General features: G+C 38.4%; 2 protein-coding genes across 4 annotated transcripts in view; one reads left to right on the forward strand and one right to left on the reverse strand.

The window, feature by feature from the left end:
- Positions 1–11,862, forward strand: part of LOC122671539 (very-long-chain 3-oxoacyl-CoA reductase 1-like) — a 36,350-nt gene extending 24,488 nt beyond the window's left edge. Inside the window, exons 3-4 of the mRNA XM_043868818.1 lie at positions 1,991–1,995; positions 11,851–11,862. The gene's annotated coding sequence lies outside the window, so the exon portion shown is untranslated. The remainder of the gene's footprint in view (positions 1–1,990; positions 1,996–11,850) is intronic.
- LOC122671536 lies at positions 1,535–21,133 on the reverse strand. Of its 3 annotated transcripts, none has more exons than XM_043868815.1 (14): positions 21,034–21,133; positions 19,395–19,468; positions 17,444–17,518; positions 14,098–14,173; positions 12,998–13,065; positions 11,930–12,031; positions 9,882–9,971; positions 9,715–9,789; positions 9,568–9,600; positions 9,391–9,471; positions 9,078–9,140; positions 2,431–2,499; positions 1,958–2,002; positions 1,535–1,865 (listed from the first exon to the last, which is right to left on the reverse strand). In XM_043868815.1, the coding sequence occupies exons 1-14, from the start codon at positions 21,074–21,076 to the stop codon at positions 1,677–1,679; spliced, it is 1,083 nt and encodes a 360-aa protein (XP_043724750.1). In that variant the 5' UTR covers positions 21,077–21,133; the 3' UTR covers positions 1,535–1,676. The 3 variants fall into 3 exon arrangements, with proteins under 3 accessions (XP_043724750.1, XP_043724748.1, XP_043724751.1); XM_043868813.1 differs by having other exon boundaries at positions 2,431–2,502; XM_043868816.1 differs by lacking the exon at positions 2,431–2,499.
- Positions 21,134–21,475: the final 342 nt, after the last annotated feature.

The following is a 21,475-nucleotide window of genomic DNA, read 5'->3' on the forward strand; positions in this document are numbered from 1 at the left end:
CACAGATTCGGGAAGAGCTACCTCAGCATTTCTCAATCTTCGCTTGCCCATTTTGATTAGTTTTCCTTTTGTTTGGATGAAATCAGATTAGTTATTCAATACTTAGTGAGCTTAATCTGTTTCCAACTCAATAACAGTTAAGGAGGGACTAAATAGTTGCTCTGGCATTCCCTATACCCAACACGTATGTGTAGAGTAACAATTTGAAATATGTGTCTTTTTATCTTTCACAAATATCTTTCTAAACACTCTTCATGGCAGCATGAAAAGGCATTTATGGAAACAAAAGGGCACGTGTTTTCATGAGATCGTACAGCCTTCACATATGGGGTTCATACTCCTCCATGAGTTTTCTCATGTGGTCAGGGTTCTTGAAAGAAAAAATGGTGTGAAAAAATGTAATTCCACAAGAATAGATAGGCCAATGGGTGGAAGTGGGGATTCTAGGTCTCAGTCGACCTGGTCAAGATTCAAAAGTTTGCCCAGGTTTAAGAAATGATGAAACCAAGTCCAAGTTTTTATTGTTTCAATGTTTTTTACCAAGTCATGTGAAACTCGCCCAATCTTTTTTTTATTTTTTTATTAGGTCATTTACTATTCATAAGCGATAAGTTTGAACTACAATTAAATAAAACCCTAGAATTTTTGTTTGTTTATCTTCAATATTAACCCATTTTTTTTCTTATCAACCTTGAAGTTGGAGAAGGAGAAAGAAGGATATATTACAAAAATAAGAACGAAAAAAGAGACATGACTTGCCCGACTCACCAGGTTTTGAAAAAGGCTTGAAGGAACGAAAGAATTTTCGTAGATTGATCAAATGAAAATAAAACAAATAAAAATAAATTAGCACATAATTTTAGGATCAATACCTACAATTAAGATTAAGAGATCATAAGTGCATGAAACCTACCTAATAAGAAAACAAAAAAGGTTGGGTTGCAATAATTAGCTACAGCTGCACCTACAAAAGAAGCGGGTGTTGGTTATGTCACTGTTGGCAACGCCACTCTTCAAAAGTGGAGTAGAACTAACCGTAGAAGCTTGTGCACTACACTCAGATGAATTAGGATTTCAAAATTAAGAAATCCTACTCTCCATCACATGTGTACCAGACTCGTATATGCTTTATCTGTCCTTATCATGTGCAGCTTAGAGGTTCACTGCAGAGGAGCCAGATCAAGTAGAAGCAGGGTCTTAGTGCACAGTATTCGTTGTTGCCAATGCCAATACCGATACAGATCAGCTTGATCAGACTGTTTTATATATATGTATTGCATCCCCATTTACCCTGCCATGTGATATACATTTTTTGCCATCCCTCGATTTCATAGTGGAGGTGTCGAGGTGCCATACTAAAACTGCCCCTAAAAATAAGTGAGCATCTAAATGGAACAGTCTGAATTGGTAGAAATAAACCCCCCTTTATTTTCCATTTTTCCTCCTATTGCCACCCATCCTTCTATTGCTCTTATGGAAGAAAAATTAAATTCTTGTCACTATTAATCAAATTGATAATCTACAAAATTTTCATGCTTGGTCTTGTTTTCATGTATATATAGTGAGCAGTCCTTACCTGCGGGACTCTAAATGTGTTCCATATATAGCATAATGAACTCTAAATGTACATATACAGACATACTGATCAATGAAGGGGAGACTAGGCCCATAAGATACTACTTGAAGGAGTAATTCGCACTGTGTGTTCTTGTAAGAATAGAACCATTTAGTCCAGGAATTCTCCACCCAGTCCGACTGGAACTCGAAGATCTATTGCTGTTCACATCTTCTGAATCTTGGACCCCATTATTAATATCGGAACCAGTTGATGCCTCAGCAGTAGCATTTGTCATTCCATGAAGCTCCTGAAACAAGTATTGTCAAAAATTGAATAATTGATCAATGGTACAGTACTACAGTAAAAGAATGACACGAAGATCACATAAAGTAGGTTAACCTTAAGGCCTGAGGCTGAGACAGCGCTCTGCAGTGATCGTGCAACCTGCAAGAGACTCGACACATACTGTATTAAATTTCATCCTTTACAACTACTTAGCTCTAAAATAAGGCAGGATAGTCAAAAGAATTGGGGGGGGGGGGGGGAAATACCACTTCCAGCCATATCTGGAGAGGAAGCAAAAAAAAATGCTACCATTTCAAGGAACCCCGGAGATTCTCAAATGGCTATTAATCAAACCACGGCAAATTTATTTAAATCATTCAACCTAATCCTGTCTGACCAGTCTCCATAATTTGGGAACATCAATAAATTGCAACTACACTAGAGATCTCTCCTTGAGTGGGCACACTAAATGGTGGATTTCATTTTTGCACATGCCACGAGCAAGTAATGCAAATAAGAGTGGCAGTATCCCTTCACCCTGTTCTTGTTTATTTCTCTTGTCCTTTTCTGATGGCAAGTACACTAACCTTCGGAGATTCATCAGATGCAGATGGAGATGGTGATTCCGATGATACTTTGGGTGGCAAAGAACTAGTCCGCTATAGCACAAATGACAAACATAGAGCAAGTTTCAGCTAGAAAATCTACAATTTCAACAGACTAGGCCAATTGAGAGTTATTATCATGCAATTCATCATTTTCCTGGCATACCTTTTTAAATGTAATTAGCAACAAAAAGAAAGCATATAAGAAGATGGCACATGCACCACAAAATAAATGCTGCTTTTTCTTTATTGGACAAGTCAAAAGCATTTTATTAAGAAGAAAGAAAAAAAGAGAGCCTTTTTTACAAGTTAAAAATATAGATTATACCAATTATCGGGTACATAAAAAAAAGGGCGTACCCAGTGCATGAGGCTCCCGCCACTGCAGGGTCTGGGGAGGGTCATAATGTACGCAGCCTTACACCTGCTTTCGCAGAGAGGCTGTTTCCAGACAAGAACCCGTGACCACTTTGTCACAATGGAGCAACTTTTACCATTGCACCAAGGCCCACCCTCTACCTATAATCTCGTACATACAAAGAGTAAATCTACCATATAATACTTACAACAACAAAAACAACTCAGCCTTATCCTAACTATCATATAATACAGAGTACAATAATATTAAATTTTATAGTGGTTCAAATATTTGATGGATTTTTTTTAATCGAAAAAGGTCCTCACGGCTGGCAGCTTCAAATTCCCCCCTCCCATTCATTTATTTATTTATTTTTCTCACATTCTCTCCCCATCCTCTCTCCCCCCATCGATGGCTGTGATGAGTTCCACTTGGGGATTCCTTTACAAGATGCCAGCTTGGAGATCCCCCTCCCCTTTTTTTTATAAATATTTTGGAAAAGAACATATGCTGATCAGGTATTTCTATGTATCTGTCAAGAACAAAACATACATGAAAAACAAAATAAATTTTCTTTTACGATATACAATTTTATGATTTTTAAATAACTTTGAAATGGTTCATCAGCAGAAGAAATTGCAAAAACGTATTCTCTCTTTATGTTGAGTTGTTGAATGAAATAAATTACTCTCCCTGCAGTAATAAAACCTATTGCTGTAGCTGAACCATTACAAACCAGTCGTTATCTTTTTATGGTTTTGCTTTTGGTAGATCCATTTCAAATGTTAATGCTCTAGCAGTCCTCAAAACATGGAAGAGAAGCATAAATCTCCCTAGTAAAGGAATTAGGAAGATTCTGAAGGTTGAGAACAGATATAAGCTCATTTTGTCCTAGGATAGATCCGCTCCCAGTAATACATCATATTCTGTGCACCAGATTGTCCAGATAGGGTATTAATTGGTCTGGTTTTGGTTACTCTTCCTATTCAGGACCAGAAACAACAATTACTACATGGAAACCTGGGTAAATTAGTAACTGATCCAGTTGGTTCCGGTTCTTAAACCGGCCCGGTTAAACAATGCTTAATCAGTCTGAAGGCCAAAAGACTGGTCAATTAAGTCCAAAGAGAGTGATTTAGCGTTCATATATTGGGCCCATAATCTATGATAAAAGTATGCGAAAAAAATCTATGAAATATAAAGCCCATAGTTGTCACGGCGACAAGGCAATCCAAGGTGGTGGCAGAGGGGGAAAAACCAAGGCGACACCAACAAACCGCCTAGGTGGTGCCTAGACAACTGTTATGCTTGGCCCAAGAGAGTGAATAATTAGTGAAAAACCTAAACCCCCATAGTTGGTTCCATAGTTGTCAAGACGACTATGCGCCCTAGGCATACAATGTATGTAATATAGAAATGATAATTTTATATAATTATGGTTATATGTGACATAGAAGCCATACCAATGCAATATGATATAATTATGCTAGTAACTTAATACGAGAAAACCAACATCTAATAAACAAAACATAGAATATAAGCATATTCATCAAAAAACAAAGCAATAAACATAAATCAATATAACTTGTAAAGTGTCGAAAAACTGATCTAATATAAGCATGCTGCCACAAGGCCACAAGGTGACACCTAGGCATCCAAGGCGGTCTCACCTTGGTCGACTTGGGAGCCTTGGTCGACTTAGCCACCTGATTGTTGTTGCCTTTATTTTGGATCCTCTCCAACGGCTTGGGTCGCCTAGCCGCCGTGACAACTATGCATCAAACAAGGTGTGTTGTCACCTTGGACTCAAGAAGGTGCTTGGATACTTAAGTGACACCTTGCCAACTATGACCGGTTCATAATCAGTTTCAAATGGTTATTCAGTTACAATACGGGTCTGGGTCTGGGTCTAATTCCAAAACACACATTACCTTAAAGGCTAGGATCGAAACTGACCAACAAATAATCAGTTTCAGTCGGTACGATAAGTGGGGTTATTGGTACCGGTCCAGAATTGATACCCTTAGTCCAGAATTCAGATATGCGGTGAAGACCTGAATCAATGGTTACAAAATTAATTCAGGCCTGGCCCAGAACAGGAAAACCAAGATTGAATTGGCTTCCCCTATGGGTTGATAAACGAAAATCAAAATTGAATCGGCTGACCCAACTGGTGGACCATATTTCACCAGTTGGAGGAACCATTGACCCAAGCCTGGGCTCTCTTGTTAAACTTTTGTTCCAGACCTGATAACCATGACTGCTGAACAGGAGTTCCTGGCCCCTTGAGATATACAGAAAAGAACAGATTGAACCAAATGATCCAGCTGGTCCATCAATTGGACAAACCATTTTGACCCAGCCTGGTCTCTCTGGTTCAATGTTTGCACCAGATCTGATAACTATGAACCATAGTTGTCAAGGCATTGCCTTGGCATCCAGGCGCCTTGACAACAAGTGTCGCCTTGCGTCCAGGCCCCCTCCAACACATTGGTTTGCCTAAACGCTGTGACAACTATGCTATGAACTGGAGAAGCAGAGATCCTAGCTCCTCAAGAATCAATATAACGCAAAGCAATCCAAGATCCAGATCATGTGGCTGGGATTAATTTTGATTAGTATAAGTTCAGATTTTGTATGTCAAGGGTAGGATAGTCCACTAATTAAAGATGGGAGAGCAATTTAACTGAAAAAAACGTGGGGGAAATTGTGTAATCTTCCTTATTCTGTAATAGGTCATGAGGTTCTTGTTTAGCTATCGATTAGAAGGTTCTTGTAACCAATCTGCTTTTATTGAGGGGCGACACATTGCTCATAATATACTTTTGTGCCAAGAACTGTTGCATGGCTATCACTCCAGCAGTGGAATGCCTAGACTTGCAGCAAAGATTGATCTTAAAAAGGCATATGATTCTGTGCAATGGAGTTTCCTTTTCACTCTTTTGCACAAATTGAATTTTTCCCCCATTTTTATTAACTGGGTTTTGTGTTGTATTGTGAACCCAAGTTATGTGGTTTCTCTTAATGGTGCTCAGTCACCGATTTTTTCTGCAAATAGGGGACTGAGGCAGGGGTGTCCACTGTCCCCTTTTCTGTTTAATATTGTTCAGCAAGTGTTCACTGACTCATTGGCAGCGGCGGCGGCGAAGGTGGGAAACTTTGTTTATCATCAGTATTGCAACAAACTGGGGATTACTTCGGTTTGCTTTGCTGACGATTTGTTTGTTTTTGGCAAAGCAAACCAGGCTAATGCTTCTATGTTGAGATGTTTGCTCAGTGATTTTTCGGCTTTATCTGGTCTATCTGTTAACTTCAGCAAATCTTCGATCTTTTTTGCCAATTGCCCGGTGGAGATTAAGTCTTTCTTTCATGCTACAACTGGGTTTGTGGAAGGGGCTCTACCGATTAAGTATCTTGGCGTTCCCTTGACATCTTGTGCCCTGAAAGCCAATGATTTTTCTGAATTGATCACCAAAGTGGAGAGCAAGTTGACTTCATGGAAGGCTAGGGCCCTTTCTTTTGCTGGGAGATTGGTGTTAATCAAGTCTGTTGAGATGGGTTGTATTTCGTATTGGTTGAATGTTTTTCGTCTTCCTCAATTTACAATTGATTCCTTGGAAAAGATGATTGCAAGGTATCCTTGGAAAGGGAACTCTTCTACTGGGAGGCCTAAGGTTGCTTGGTCCATGGTTTGTCGCCCAAAGCTTGAAGGTGGTTTGGGGTTACGCTCCTTGCGGGATTGGAACATAGCTGCATTAATGAGGCATATTTGGTCCATTGCATCAGATGAGAGTACTTGTTGGGTTAAGTTTGTTATGGAAAGATGGCTCAAGAGGCACTCTATTTGGTCTTTATCCATCCCTTCGCAATGTTCAGGAACCTTTCGTGAAGTTTTAAGGACAAGGGGTGTGGCTGTGAGAATGTGAGATGCACCCGTTATCTAATAAATAACGGGGAGAGGACATTGCTATGGACTGATCCTTGGCTACCGAGGGGTCCAATTGTAAAACCGGGTTTGTTGCTTGCGGAGGCGGTTGGGCGTAGCACTTTTGATACAGTCAGTTTGCTAAGATCTGTGGATGATCAATGGGATGGTGCTTTCCTAGATACAGCCTTGCAAGAGAGAAGTTCGGAGATTGTTCAGACAAAGGTACACAGGAGGCTTGGGGGGGACACTGCTGTTTGGACGCCGTCATCTAATGGTAAGTTCACTCTCAAATCTGCCTGGGATGCGGTTAGGAGGCATGGTGATAAGGTTGATTGGTGCAGCTTGGTGTGGTTTTCATTCTCCCAGCTGAGGTTCTCTTTTATAGCCTGGTTGGCTGTAAAGGACTCTCTATCAACACGATGCAAGCTTCTTCATTGGGGTCTTGTCGCTGATTCCACTTGTGTTCTGTGTCATGGTGCGGCGGAAACCATTGACCATCTCTTTTTCCATTGTGACTTCTCGGCTGCTATCTGGAAGAAAGTCTTGAGGTTGAATGGTTTTGGGAGAAGTCCTTTGTCTTCTTGGAGGGAGGAGATTGAGTGGTTGATCATTCACTTTCAGGGAAATACACTTGTCTCAAGTGTTAGGAAGTTTAGTTTTGTGGCCTCGATCTACCGTATTTGGCAGGAGAGGAATGCTAGAGTTCATCAACAAGCATCTTCCACTTCGGATTCGGTTTTCCACCGAATCTTCACGGATACAAGGCATAGGTTCACTAAGGTTCTCAATGGTGTTATGGACAGCAGCAGTAATAGAGATTTCTTTGATAGATGGGGTATTGTAGTCTCCTTTTCCCACCCTGCACCGTTACCTTATGTTTGGCCACGGCCCCCTCGTGGTTGGGTTGCTATTAATTACGATGGCTCCGTCAAACATGGGATGGGTGGTTACGGTGCCATTGGGCGAGATCCTTTGGGTGACCCTGTTTTTGCACTGGCTGGTGGGATGCAAAGTGGCGATGTTCTACAGATGGAGCTCTTCGCTATAAGGGCTGGTTTGTTGAAGGCTAAAGCCTTACAAATACAGCAGGTGCAGGTGCGCTCTGATTCTATGGTGGCGGTGCAAATGATTGTGGGGACTTCTCAACCCCAATGGGAAGCACTATGGTTACTTGAGGAAATCTGTGGTTTGCGAGATGGTTTTCGCAGTTGGAGCTTCATTCATCATGTTAGGGAGATCAATGGTTGTGCTGACTACTTGGCAGGTTTTGTTCATCATGCGCATGAACTTGATTTTAGTCTTAATTGTCTTCCAGAGGCGCTTTCCACTATAATAAGGAATGATGCTTCTGGTATGACATACTACAGGTTGTAAGCTCTTTTATTCCATACTAAATATAAGCTGCTTTTAACCAAAAAATAAAATACCATATTTTATTAAAAGTTGAGTTGCTTATTATTAGGAAACTAGAGTCCTTACCGTATCAGGAAAATTGGTTAGCTGTCTAGATTTCCCATTGAATAGGAAGGTTGGTTCCTTTATTTCTATAAACATGTAATCCCCCTTACTCGGTGGATGGGTTAGTTGAATGAAAATTTGGATTCGTCTGGTTATAGTTACCAAAGTGCACTGTGCATCTCTCTATCTCTCGATTTGGTAAAAGGATTCTCTCTCGCTCTCATGGCTATTAATTTTTCCCTTCTTTTCCTCTTATTTCTTCTCTTCCTTATTGGGACAGCACAATAGATTTGATCTTCTCTCCTCCTCCCACCGAACTTATATTCTAGGCAAGATGTTTTTAAAAATCTTCTCTTAATCTCCCATTGATAACCTTCCCCCCCCCCCCCCCTTTTTTCATGGGATGTTAATTTCAGATCCTAAATTTTAGGAGATGACTTCCTCCTTTCCTTCGCATGTTAATTTTAGAATTTAAATTTTTAGGAGTTGATTTCTTGTATCCTTCACAATATCCATCAATCTCCCAAATTTAGCTAGTTTATTTTCTTACTTCTAAATCTTGAATGTTTTGTTAAAATCTATTACTACATTCCATCAATTCTGGCCGTCAGATCTGAGATATCTTAACCATCAGATCTGAATCTTCTTCCTCCCATCGTAAACTAAACCCACCACCTGCAAATCCATTTGATCGATTTGCATCACAATCAGGCTTCTATTATTTTATTAAAGCCACAAAACGAAAAACACTCTGCAGACTTCTAATTCATATTTAACTAAAGAACTAAGTTTTACGAGGCATAAGGTCTTCAATGAACTTTTCCAACTAATGTCTATTGAACCATACTTTCAACAAACTGGAATCTATACAACGGTTAAACTTACCCTTGATGTCGGTGTTATTTGTGGAAGTTCCAACGCTGGCCTTGATGAACTGGACGGTGATGCCTATAGAGTCCAAAAGGTGAAGTAGTAATTAAACAAATGGGAAAGAAGCTAAATAAAGTGTAATTTGAATAGTTGATCTAAAATTTGAAACTTCACAACCAGGCCATGAACAATGTACGAAGGGTTTCTGCCTAAGTTCAAGAGCAAAATTCAAAGATGAAAGATATGAGCAAAGACCAACAATGTAGTCTTGATAAATAATATTTGCAAAGCCTATTTGACAAAACAATCTGACAATGATGAATCTTGCCTGAATACGCTCTGGCATTCTGTTTTGCTCCAATGTCCAGACGAAAGAACACAATGTTTGAACTCCTTCATTAGTAATATCCTGAAACAGATTTTCATAAAAAATTAATGCAACTAGTAGATGGCTTAAATGAATTATGTACAAGAACTAATATATGTTGTTGAATCCACACAATACCTGTTTCCCTGATATTTGCCCAATTCTTGTTTCCTGAGACATGTATAAATCGAAACAATTGAATTGTTTTAGCATCTAAAGACCAATATATATGCTGAACAAACAGAAACAAAAGCACATTTGATAGGTAAAAGGAATATATATTACAAGAGTTTGCACTGCACGATGAACAGATTCCACATCCTTGCCAATCATCTTCACATCACCTCGTACTTCAGAAATCTACAAAATTTCAACAGTCGGTATACTTCTAGAACAATAGATTAAACTTCAACCAGAGAAGATGAATTACTGAAAAGCTAAAATGGTCTGACCTCCTCTTTGGTTGCAGCTGTGATCTCTCCACACTCATCTAATCTACTATCCACCCGATCAATTCTTGAAGATAAAAAGCGCTTCGTTTGCTGGATACATAAGGAAAATTGGTATTAAGGCCACGAAATTACAAACACAAGTACTGTATTACTTATTCAAATCTATCTTGTTGACCAGAACTTTGCTGGCCGACACAGAACAACTTTGCACAGCCTTATTCCAACCTGGCCGATACCGAACAATCCATGAAAATAACAAATTGGGAAAATGATGTTCACGCTGCTGGTAGTGCATGCCTTCTCACACCCTCTAACACTCTCCATTGATGCAGTTGCACTTCCATGGGTGGACCAGCTTGATCCAGTCTGGAAACCCAGGCCAAGTAGAACTAGGTCCAAACCTGTGATGTAAATAAGTCACTTAGGGCTTATTTTAGTGGAAATAAGCTTTGGGTTGGGTTATATATGTGTTGGGCTTTTGATCTCATGGGTTTATTTTGGAAGGCCAATTTAATGGGCCTAAATATGGATAGAAAATAGGAAAACGGGATTTAGTTCATTAGTTTAATTAGAGTCTTATTTTGAGTCTATTTCTTTATTATTTCACTTTCTTAGTCAATTTAGGTTTCCTTATTAGTTAAGGATAGGGTTAGGCCTTTCCTTTCTAGAGTCTAAGTCTATTTTTGAGTCTTCTATACAAGTTTGTAAAGGAGGCCAGCATTGAACACGAATTTGATTAATGAAATATTGGCTTAAGCCTTCGTTAAAAATCTTGAGATAGGTTGGGTGAGATGCCCAGGGTGAGCTGAGATAGCCATCCCCTTCCCCAACCCCCTCCATCGATCTCCAATCAAGCTCCATTCAAATTTCAATTCTGCCATAGCCAATCTCTTGAAGAAACATATTTAGTTGCTGGAATTTCTCTGCAAGGTTCAAGATATTTTCAAACAACAAGTCTGAAATTGGAATTCTGCAATTATTCTTCTTTTCTTCTAGAAAGTCACATGCAAGATGATTTTTGTGAGAATTCTGCCCAGCCAAATCTAACCGTTAGAACCTGCTGAAATTTTGATCGAATCTTCCTCAAACCCTAAGAGAGACTTGATTCAAATTTCATTACCATCCACCCCGCCGATACAAATCACCCTTTTTCCCTTCAATCCTATTTCTACTAGGATTTCTCAATAATTTCAGATTTAGTCATCTGATTTAACTATAACTTTCAGCATCTCTTCTCTCCCATATAATTCACACTCTCCTAACTTAACCCTAACATCTAACCCTAGGTCCCATCAAACCCTAACCCTAATTTCACAATTTCACATTATTTGACCAAGTCGATTTTCCCAATCCATAGCACAGATCCTGGTTATTGGTTCTAATTGGTCTCCTACCAATCTAGAATTACATTAACCTGCCTTTCGTTTCATCAAGGGATAGCTAGTGAATTTACTTTTTTTATTTGGAGCTATTTTTATCATTTGACATTTACTAATTTTTTATTCATGTTTAATAGTCGTTGTGTCCTGTCTCATCCACCATAAATACAGAAACAGAAACGTGAGAATAGCTTCCGGTTGTTCAAACAGCAACTGGATACAGAAAATATATCCTTTCAGTAGTTCAAAAACTCGGGTTTCGGTCTCATTTTGGCCTGACCAAAATTTTGCCGAAACAGTACATTTTTTGCCTACAATGTAGACATCACCGAAATGTGCCGAAACAGTGCATTTTTGTCTACAATGTAGACATGACCGAAATGAACAAAATTACCAAAATTTCGCCGAAACACTTGCAGATTCCTTAATTTGCCTGCTATTTCATCCCGGCCTCATATTAATCACCAAAATTTAAATTTCGGCAAGTTTTTGAACTATGATTCTTTCTAATCTCTGTTAAACCTAAAAGGGCATTTGCTTGTTCAAGCAATGATTGTGAACACAATAGATATCTGTGCATCAGTAGATAGAGTTCTCAAGGAATCGCTATTAATTGTTTTGAGATATTATTTTCAGGAAGACAATATCAAAGCAAAATGAGGAACTTACTGAAATGGATGAGGAAAATTGCTCGAGCTGTTTAGCTACAGAAGTGCAAGCTTCAGATAAACTGTGTCTTGTTGCAAACATCATGTCAGAAAGCTTCCAACCCTGAAAAAAAAAACCCCGGAGCAGCTGTAATCAAATGAGAACTGCAAAATAAAGATCCCATAAAGTTTAAGAAGAAAAGGAAAACCTTTTAAGATTCTTTGACGTAGTTTCATTCAGATAACGAGAAATCATATATGTGTGTATGGTAAATGATTCAGATTCAAAATGGAATTCTATGCTCATATATGCCCATTTGTATGTACATCTTATATATCACATACAACGAGACTGGCGGTAAGAGAGAGATTTCTGCTTTGCTTCACATAAAATGTTTCCAAGGGATTCATGAAGACAAAGAATGAAAATACCAACAATAAACCTAATTCTTGCCAATTTTAAATCATCTATCACTTCAACATCATTGTTTTGCAACCACAATAGGATTGTTCCATTGCAATCCAATTGATGTACACTTTGTCATTGAAATTTAGGTTCCCCCACCCCCTTTTGAAAAGTCAAATTTTATTGATGAAGGCCCAACTTATACAATGCCAGTTAGCACTAGGAGGACTGCATTGGTGGTTGTACAGACCTCTTTTGAAGACCCAAAACACAGAAATAAACCCACAGCCCACATTAGAAGAGCTGTAAAACAAATTTTCATGAAAGGAAAAACTAATCTTCCAAGGAAACCATGTGGCCCCGTAATCAAGGCAACCGTCTCCCAATAATTTAACAACCAGACTAACCCCAATCATATATAACTCAAAAGAAGATCCTAGAAGTCATCCCATGCAGATAATCCCCACCCCAAACAGGGGGAAAAAAGAGACAAATATCAAGCTTCTCCATATAAAAGGACCTAATTGCTCCTGCATTTCAAGCATATAACAAAATCCACAATAGGAATTCTCTGAAAGGAGTCAAAAGAGGTCTATTTGCACAATCTAGATGTTTCGTATTGAATTTCAAGAAAAGATGTCCTGCCCATTCTGCGGAATAGGACCTCAAGAGTAGGATATCTACCTTCCACCATATATATCCATATCCTACAACAATGACGACAACAACTGGGACCCCATAGGTGCCAGCACCTGCACAAGACGGAAGTTGTTTAAAAAGATGTTCTGAAGCTCCTAAGGAGTAACAGATACTAGGAGAACCTGATCTAATCAAATAAGAGAAATAAAAAGGGACAGACGTTGACCAAATAAGATAAATAAAAAGGAACAGATGTTGCCCCAATTAAATGCTTATGAGAGAATGTACAGACAACGCATGATAGACATTTAATCTGAATAGAGTACCCACTAACAGCAGCATATGAATTTCCTAGACAAAAAGGTCAAAATATAGTACACATTTTCTTTCCAAATCCAATAATGATAACTGTACAAGATGAGAAATGGATTCTTTTAGAGTGAAATTTTTTATGCTCCTACTTTACAATGTTGTATACATAAATTCTGAATGTCCCCATTTCTGCTATAAACAGAAAAAATAGAATTGAAAACTGGTACCAAGTGCTATAAGCATTGCTGGATACTCATAACCAAGTCGTGGAATCACGAAAAGAGGAACCATATCCCTGTTTTGCAGTGTGCAGAAAGTGTAAATTTCATCTGGATATTGGAACCCTCATTAATGGGTTCAAGAAATTGAAGAGAACTAACATGGAACACACACAACCAACCTTCTCCTCAAAACATATCCGAAAATATGAATTTGCAGTGTACAGGAGCAACGGTAAGGTTGCTCCATTGTGACCTAGTGATCGCAGGTTCGAGTCGGGAAACAGCTCTCCACAAAGCGGGGGTTGGCTGTGTACAATATGACCCTCCCAGACTATGGGGTCCTCGTGCACTGTGTACGCCCTTTTTCTCAATTTGCAATGTTTGTCACGAAAAGCAGTTCTCACTGTCCAACATGTTTGACTTGGGTCTAGAAAAGCTTACCGACAATCAGAACTTCCTCATAGAAACACAGAGGAGTATGTTCTGTATGGTCATTAACAAGACATATCTTACATTTAAACGCGGGAGGGGGGGGGATCTAGCTAATCTGCAAGAATCTAATTAAGCCAATGAATAATCACAACAGAGACAAAATAAGATAAATAAACCAACCTGATCTGCCCCGGTTAATAATCATAATTGATCTATTTGATGCCAAAAGCTGCAGCTCTTGCCTTAAGCTATTTACCTGTAAAATAGCACATATGTTATCTCCAGCATATTATTTTTCATAACCCAGATCGCATATGTTTAGAGGAGGTTCCTTAACTTTCTAAACTGATTGACCATCCATCAGAAAAGAGGACTAGGAACACAATATGTCCTAAAAGGTTAATGGTGTAAAAGCAAATGAAATTCCAGTAAACAAAGAATGAGAATAGAAGGCTATATCCTATGATAAGTTCATGAATGCAATCAAAAAGATCATTTCCTTCCCCTCACCAATTGGTAAAGTCTATTCGTCCTCAAAGGGCAAGGAAACCTCATGAAGGATAAATAAAAGATGGACTTCGACCATCTCAAGAACTATAAGGGCTCTATGAAACTACAAATTCTAAGCCAGAGTTAGTTGGATGATGGGTGTAAGTGTGGGATCTGGATTTGGATGGCGTAGAAACCCGAACCACCAAACCCCCCACAAAGAGAGAGAGAGAACATAGTTTAAAAGAGTATCATATCACTTATCACCAACTCATATCTAATGAGTTGAAAAAGGATATGCCAAGATCATCTAATGTTCCTCCAAGGAGAAGAAAGCTGATGCACTAGCATCTGCTTGGTTGGACCGACATGACCCACTCTGAAAACCCAGACCATGAAGAACCGGGTCCAAACCTAGCTTTCAGTTCCATAGGGATATCAAGGGCATTATTTTCCTTTTATATGGTGTTATTTCTGTAATTTGGGATTTATTTTATTTCATGCAAGGTAGATCACAGGTTTGAGTCGGGAAACAGCCTCTCCGCAAAGCAGGGGTAAGGCTGCGTACATTATGACCCTCCCCTAACTCCGCAGTGGCGGGAGCCCCGTGCATTGTGTGTATGGAAGGTAGATAACAATAGTAGCACTAGGAGGTTGAGTTTAAGTCACTTTCAAATTTTGTTATAGTTCTAGATTATGATTAGGAAAGAGTAGTCCTTGAGTCTATATATATATACATACCTATATCCATCGATTACACAAGGTTCAATGTATAGAAGATTTAATCTGTTATGGGTGTACTGCTGTGCTTATGTGCATTGCGTGGAGAAGGAGAACCAGATCTGGCCGACAGTTTCTGTTCCTCCTTTCTCATGATCATTCTTCATCTCACGTGTGACTCTCTTGCCCCCATTACCCTATTATTTTCTTTCCTTGCAGTTTATGATGCAATTAAGATTGGCCAATTGGGTCAATTGGGCCTCATAAGACATTATTTTGGCTCATGGTTGGGTTCTGTAGACCTTAGGCTTCTTATTTGTAGGTTTATTGATGCAATGGGCCTAATTATAAGCCTATGAAGTGGGGATAATGTTAGTACACATGATTAGTAGTTAAATTGAGTGTTTAAGTCAGATTAGGATACTTGATAGCTAGATAGAATTCTGCTTTGAGTTTATTTACTTTATTGAGTGTATTAGAGTGATTAGGAGTCTTTTTATGAGTCAAATTAGGAATTTTAGAAGGCCTATATATATGTAATACATCCCCATCAATTAGAGATAATTTGAGTAAAGAACAAGGTTCAAGATCTAGGGTTTCAACCAGCCAGAAACCGAGATATGGTCGAAACTGGTCGAAACCAGTGATTTTTTCCCAGCCAACTCGAGTTGGTGGTTTCGAGGCCCAAAAATGCTTTTTTTTTTCTGATTTTTTGTATACAGCCTGTTTTTGACATTCTAAACACAATGCATGAACTATTTTCACACAAAAAACACTCAAAATGGTACTTGTGGGTTTTGACTCAAGTTTGATAGTGTATACTGTTCTTGCACATTGGCTGAAAACCAGGACAGACACTTATTTATGCCTAATATTATTTAAGTAAATGGTTTTATATTTCATTTACTTAAGATATTATTCATAAATAAGCAAATACCACCTATTTAAATCCAATAAAAATAGTTTAAAAAATCAAATTCCTGAAGGATAAAAAGTCAACCCCCTAGTTCAAGAACAAAAACTGGATTTTCGGAGGTAGGTGTAATTTTTAACTTTCTAATGCTGGGGTTTTTCTCAAATCTATAAATTTCATAAATCTTAATATGGTAAAACATTGCTAAAAACCAAAAGCACTATAAAATATTCATTTGTTTTTATGTCCAAAAAAATATTTTCATTCAGAGCCATTTTGGCAGCATTTGCACACACCAGGGATCATTTGTCAGACCTGCCAAAGTTGATGAACCCGCATTCTCATGCCAATCGTGCACAATAAACCCAATACATATTCGGTAGAAAAGATGCAAAGTAGTTATCGGATCATAGCCCAACGGAGATCATATCCATCACATATCTACGGATATTTCTTGAGATCTTAAAGAAAGGCCAGGTTTTGCCCTATTGGGCTCACAAAATGAGAATTCAATCTTGAGATGTCTTCGAAGAAAAATATTTTCTCTGTTATTGCCTTATTGGTGTGACCCAGATTTCCAATAAAACATTTAACATAACATAGCACAAGCTCATCAAAAGCTGGAGTCTGGAGGACATGACTCCATTTGAAGTCCAAAAATTAGGAAAATGGCCAAGCCACCGTTCTGCAATCCTTGGAACACCAGTGCTTTGACTCCTTCAAAACCTTTAGTAGCAATAACCCAACTACAAAACATCACTTTGACCTTATAAATTGAAGTGACCAAAAGGCAGACATCCTATAGCTCAAAACTAATTCATCAACTTCAACTTGTCTAAGAATTCCCTGCTAAGTTCTAGAAATTCCAATATATAAGGAAGCAAGCACTTAGAAAATTCAAGCGTATCAGAAGAATGATAGACTAAAGATTATGATAACCAAGACCACAGAGAGCACTTGCTCAAAATAGATATGGTGCTGTGATCTCCTAGTGCCAATTGATGATAGGGAAATCATATTAAGGTGAAAAGGTGAAACTGTTCTGCAACTCTTATCCACACAAGTTCACTAAGGAAGTGACAACAGGAAATTTCACAAGTGATCATTATAAACTGTAAAGCTAAGACAATTCATGACATGTTAGTTACTGATTCTTAAAAATGTCAATTTAATAACTTTTGAGGTATGTAACCAAATCAGAAGCCATCCAATGTTCCCTCCACACAAGCAGAATTTCTCCAAAACTGAATTACAAAACAAAGTAAAATATGTGACTACAAGCAATGCAGAAAAATGCAGAAAAAAGACACATAAAAGTACTCATGGAACTTCACACAATTCAAAAAATTAACTACAAACAAACAAAAATCCATTGAAGAAAGATTAAAAGAATAGAAAATGAACCTGTGCCAGGAGAGCATCATTTTGGGGTTTCGCACTTGGAGTAATATCATCTTTCTGAATTTGCTTGACAACAATCTGATCAAAGGGGTGCCATTTGGCAACAATAATTAGCATAATAACCATTGGTTACAGTTTGGTGTTAAGAAAAAATTTGGAGGGGGAGATGTATAAGACCATAGTCAATAACTATTATGGAGGTAAAATGATGCAGATTTGTCACCAAACTGGGCTTCTTTTATTAGGAATAAGTCTAGGGTTGGGTTACATACATGTTGGGCCTTTGATCCCATGGGTTTCTAATGTAATAGGCCACTTTTATGGACCTAAAATATGGGTATATAAGTTGCATACGGGATTAGCCCAATACTTTGTTTATTTTTTATGTTTTTTAATTGAACCGGATCAAATTGGTTGCATCCAATTGGTTCAATTTAAGTGATCATGTGACTTGGTTAAGTGGTCATGTGACAACTTAAGTGGTCATGTGATGTAAGTTGGGCTGGATTAGGACTCTATAAGTCCAGCCATGTTTTGAGTCTATTTCCTTTAGTATTCTAGTTTCCTAGTCAGTTTAAGTTACCTAATAAGTTAGGGATAGGATTAGGCCATTCCTTTTTAGTGTCTAAGTCTATTTTTGAGTCTTCTATATAAGTTTGTAAGGGAGGCCAGCATTAGATACGAATTTGATTAATAAAAATTAGCTTTATGCTTGCTGCCATTGCTGCTGCTCTTTGTGAGTGTATATCCTTGTGGATCTCAAGGTGTTAAAGGGTAGGTGGACTCCTGTGACTCCTTGCATTGTGAAGATCGGGAGGCTCTTTCAAATCATCAAACTGCTGCCATTGTCCTGCAATACAGTGAGTTTGAACCTGTTTTCTTATTTTAAACCTTCTTCTATCATCCTTCATCTTCCCTTAGACCTAATCCACAGTCCCCTCCATCCATCAAACCCTAATTCTCCATTAAACCTGCATTCCTACCTCCACTAGGATTCCCCCATAACTCCAGATTTAGCCTTCACTTTCAAACCCTACTTCCAGCCTCCATTCCCCACACCTCTCCCTACACTCGACCTTAAACCTAGCCCTTAGTCTCCACTACAACCCCTCCATTCCCCCACTCCATTAAACCTAAAACCTGCAACTCAATTCTGTCCAAATTGCAGAATTCTAAAACCTTCCCAAATCCTATTATTTGTATGCCATAAAAGCACCCTAGACCTGCCCATTATTACCCTATGAACCCCATTCCCAAATTCCCATCCTAAACCCTAGAATTAACCTAAAACCTAGTGCTGTCCATTCGAACCAGCAACCCCTTTTGCTATTGATCCTGTTATCTGGCTCCTAGTAGGCCTCCTACCTATCTAGGACTACATTATAAAATGTGGCATAGAATCAAAAAGAACAAACAAGTATGTCTTGTGGAAAAGAAATGTTGAATGTCGTAGTCCAAAACCTGGTACATGAAAGCCGTAAAGAAAGGTGTGGCCATAAGCATAAAATTGCAGGAATTAATCTCTTCTTAGCCATTCTTTAAGCAATCCAAATCACACAATTCTTTAATTTTTTTGATAAGGCCCTAGTGTTACACAACATTTACAGTCTCACAAACAAAATATTGGCAAAAATTATCAAACATACAAGAGGAGTACAATATCCAATTACTCTAACCTGACTGCCTAATGCAACTACTTAAAATATGGTATGCCAAGGCCACAAAAACAGAGGAAGTACGAAAGACAACCCAGCAAGCTAGTCATACAGTCAAGTTATCTGAAAAAGCGAAAAAATATTTTGGAAACAGTACTCCAGATATTGACTTGTCAGAAAAGAGGTGGAGGTGGGGGTGGGGGTGGGGGTGGGCTGATATGCATGCTTCATTAAAGAACTTCAGAAGTGAGCCTAAATATCAGAATCAAGATTATCCCCAGTTGAATAGAAACGGATACCTTGAAAGCACCGGATAAAAAGTCAGATACATTTGACATTCGACCCTCCTTCACGAGGACAGACCCAAGTATACCTGAAAACAAATTCACGAGGTTAGCATCAAAGCTTTTTCTTTGCAACAAGCAGTGAGCGAATCAACAATCAAATGCTAAAACCTCTTTAAACTTCAAGATCAAGGAATATCTGAAAAGGAAAAGGGAAATAATCACATCAATTGAGTTTACAAGAGAAATAAGTTTCATATTAAGTCATTTGAATTGAAAATTAGTTTTCCTTTTCCATTATATCTTTCAAAAAGTTCACCAAACTGTAATTTTATACAACATTAATTGCGAGGATAACATAGGATGAGGTAGTGCTGGTTGAGAGAGCTAAGAAAAGGCGAAAAAACTGAAGGTTACACACTTTGAAGCTCCAGGTGCTTCTTAAACTCAGTTAAGTTAATGATGCAGGTCAAAAAAAAATGAAATGCTAATAAGATGGAAAATGAAGAAAAGTAAGAGATAATAAAGGTCAGAGAGGACCACTTAACTCTGAGTCTTGGGGACTCACTCAGCACAAGAGGACCTGAAACTCACAATGGGGCACACCCACAACTTCCAAAAAACACAAATTATCAACTCTATCTCTTCAAACCCAAAGATACAAACATATAGGGAGAAGGGAAAAAGCCAATGGAATATAGCCGTTGGAAGGTAGCCATTGGAAACATCTTGGAAAGAGTGCATGAGAGAAAATGGAGTGCACATTAATACTCATCATCATGACTACATCATTCGCCTCTGCATTGAAAGAACTTGTCTTAGAGTTAGAAACAACGACCAGAGCAGTAATTCGATCATTGTCCATGTTCTTCATTGTCGAGTGTGCTTTTTGATTTTGGATCGATTCTATGTACTTGCTCACCACAAGAATCGGAACTTGCTCTAATACCAAATTGATGAAACTCAAAGAAAAGGAAAATGCTAATAAGATACAAATGAAGAAAAGTACAAGAGAACAATGGTCAGAGAGGATCACTTAACTCTGGGTCTCTTGGGGACTCACTCACCATGAGAAGAACTCAAACTCACAATGGGGGCTCACCATGGCACACCCACAAGTTCCCAAAATACAAATTATCAGTCCATCTCTTCAAACTAAAATATATATATATATATATATATATATATATATATATATATATATATATATATGGAAAAAAGAGCTACAGAAATATAGCCGTAGGAAACTGTCTTGGAAAGCGTGCATTTGAAAGAAAAAAAAAGAGTTGTTGCTTGAGAAAGGCGTTGGAAGAGAGGGAGAATATGATGAAGATGGTTGCTCCCCCGAATTTGCAGTGATTGGGTTCCTTGCTACTTAGAGAATTTGCTAGCATGGCTGATTAGTTTTTCAAGACAAGTTTGGATCCATATTGGGAAACAATTAGTGTAACAGTAATCACAAGCAGATTGCATGAAAGTTGTAACCAATTATACGATTTGATAACATACTTGCCCATAGAAGTTTCTGTAGCCTAAACCTGTTGAATTCAGATAGTTATTGAAGCAATCAGATATGGATTTCGGACAAAACGTCAAACTATATTCTTTCAAAACCAGAAACATGGTTGGGAGTCTTAGAGAAACGAATGAAAACCTGCACCAACGAGAATAGTGAGCTTCCCAAGAGGAAGCGCCATCTCGCTTGTCAAAAGTCAAAAACCTAACAAGCCGATCTCTGAGTATCTTCACATCGACTTGCAAGTTTGTCGCAGGTTCAGAAACAACTTCCAGCAGTTTGAAGCCCCCCTTTGAATCCAACTACCCAATTATCAATCCAGAGAAACAAACCCTATTTGCAGGCCACACGGACAGTGATTAAATCACCTGAGACTGCGAGTGAGCTTAGCTCACTCCATCAAATCAAAATATGGGAAAAGGTATCCTTGTTTTATCAGAAATCACGCAGGAGTCCTTGTGCCGTGTGACAGAAATATTCGTCCTTAAACGGAAATATCCTAATACGTACTTGGATATTTTGTTTCGGTTCTTGGTTCGGTTTTGAATACCAAATCAAATTGAAACCGAATTGTTTTCAT

The sequence above is a fragment of the Telopea speciosissima genome, chromosome 8 (genome assembly GCF_018873765.1).
Source record: "Telopea speciosissima isolate NSW1024214 ecotype Mountain lineage chromosome 8, Tspe_v1, whole genome shotgun sequence".
NCBI lineage: Eukaryota > Viridiplantae > Streptophyta > Magnoliopsida > Proteales > Proteaceae > Telopea > Telopea speciosissima.

Excerpts from the sequence above, each read along its gene's own strand:
- LOC122671536 (XM_043868813.1), bottom strand. The coding sequence starts at position 21,076 with ATGGCGCTTCCTCTTGGGAAGCTCACTATTCTCGTTGGTGCAG. Across the intron at positions 19,469-21,033 it reads CACTATTCTCGTTGGTGCAG|GTATACTTGGGTCTGTCCTC; the intron begins GTTTTCATTCGT and ends ATTTGTTTTCAG. Across the intron at positions 14,174-17,443 it reads ATGATGCTCTCCTGGCACAG|GTAAATAGCTTAAGGCAAGA; the intron begins GTTCATTTTCTA and ends GCTATTTTACAG.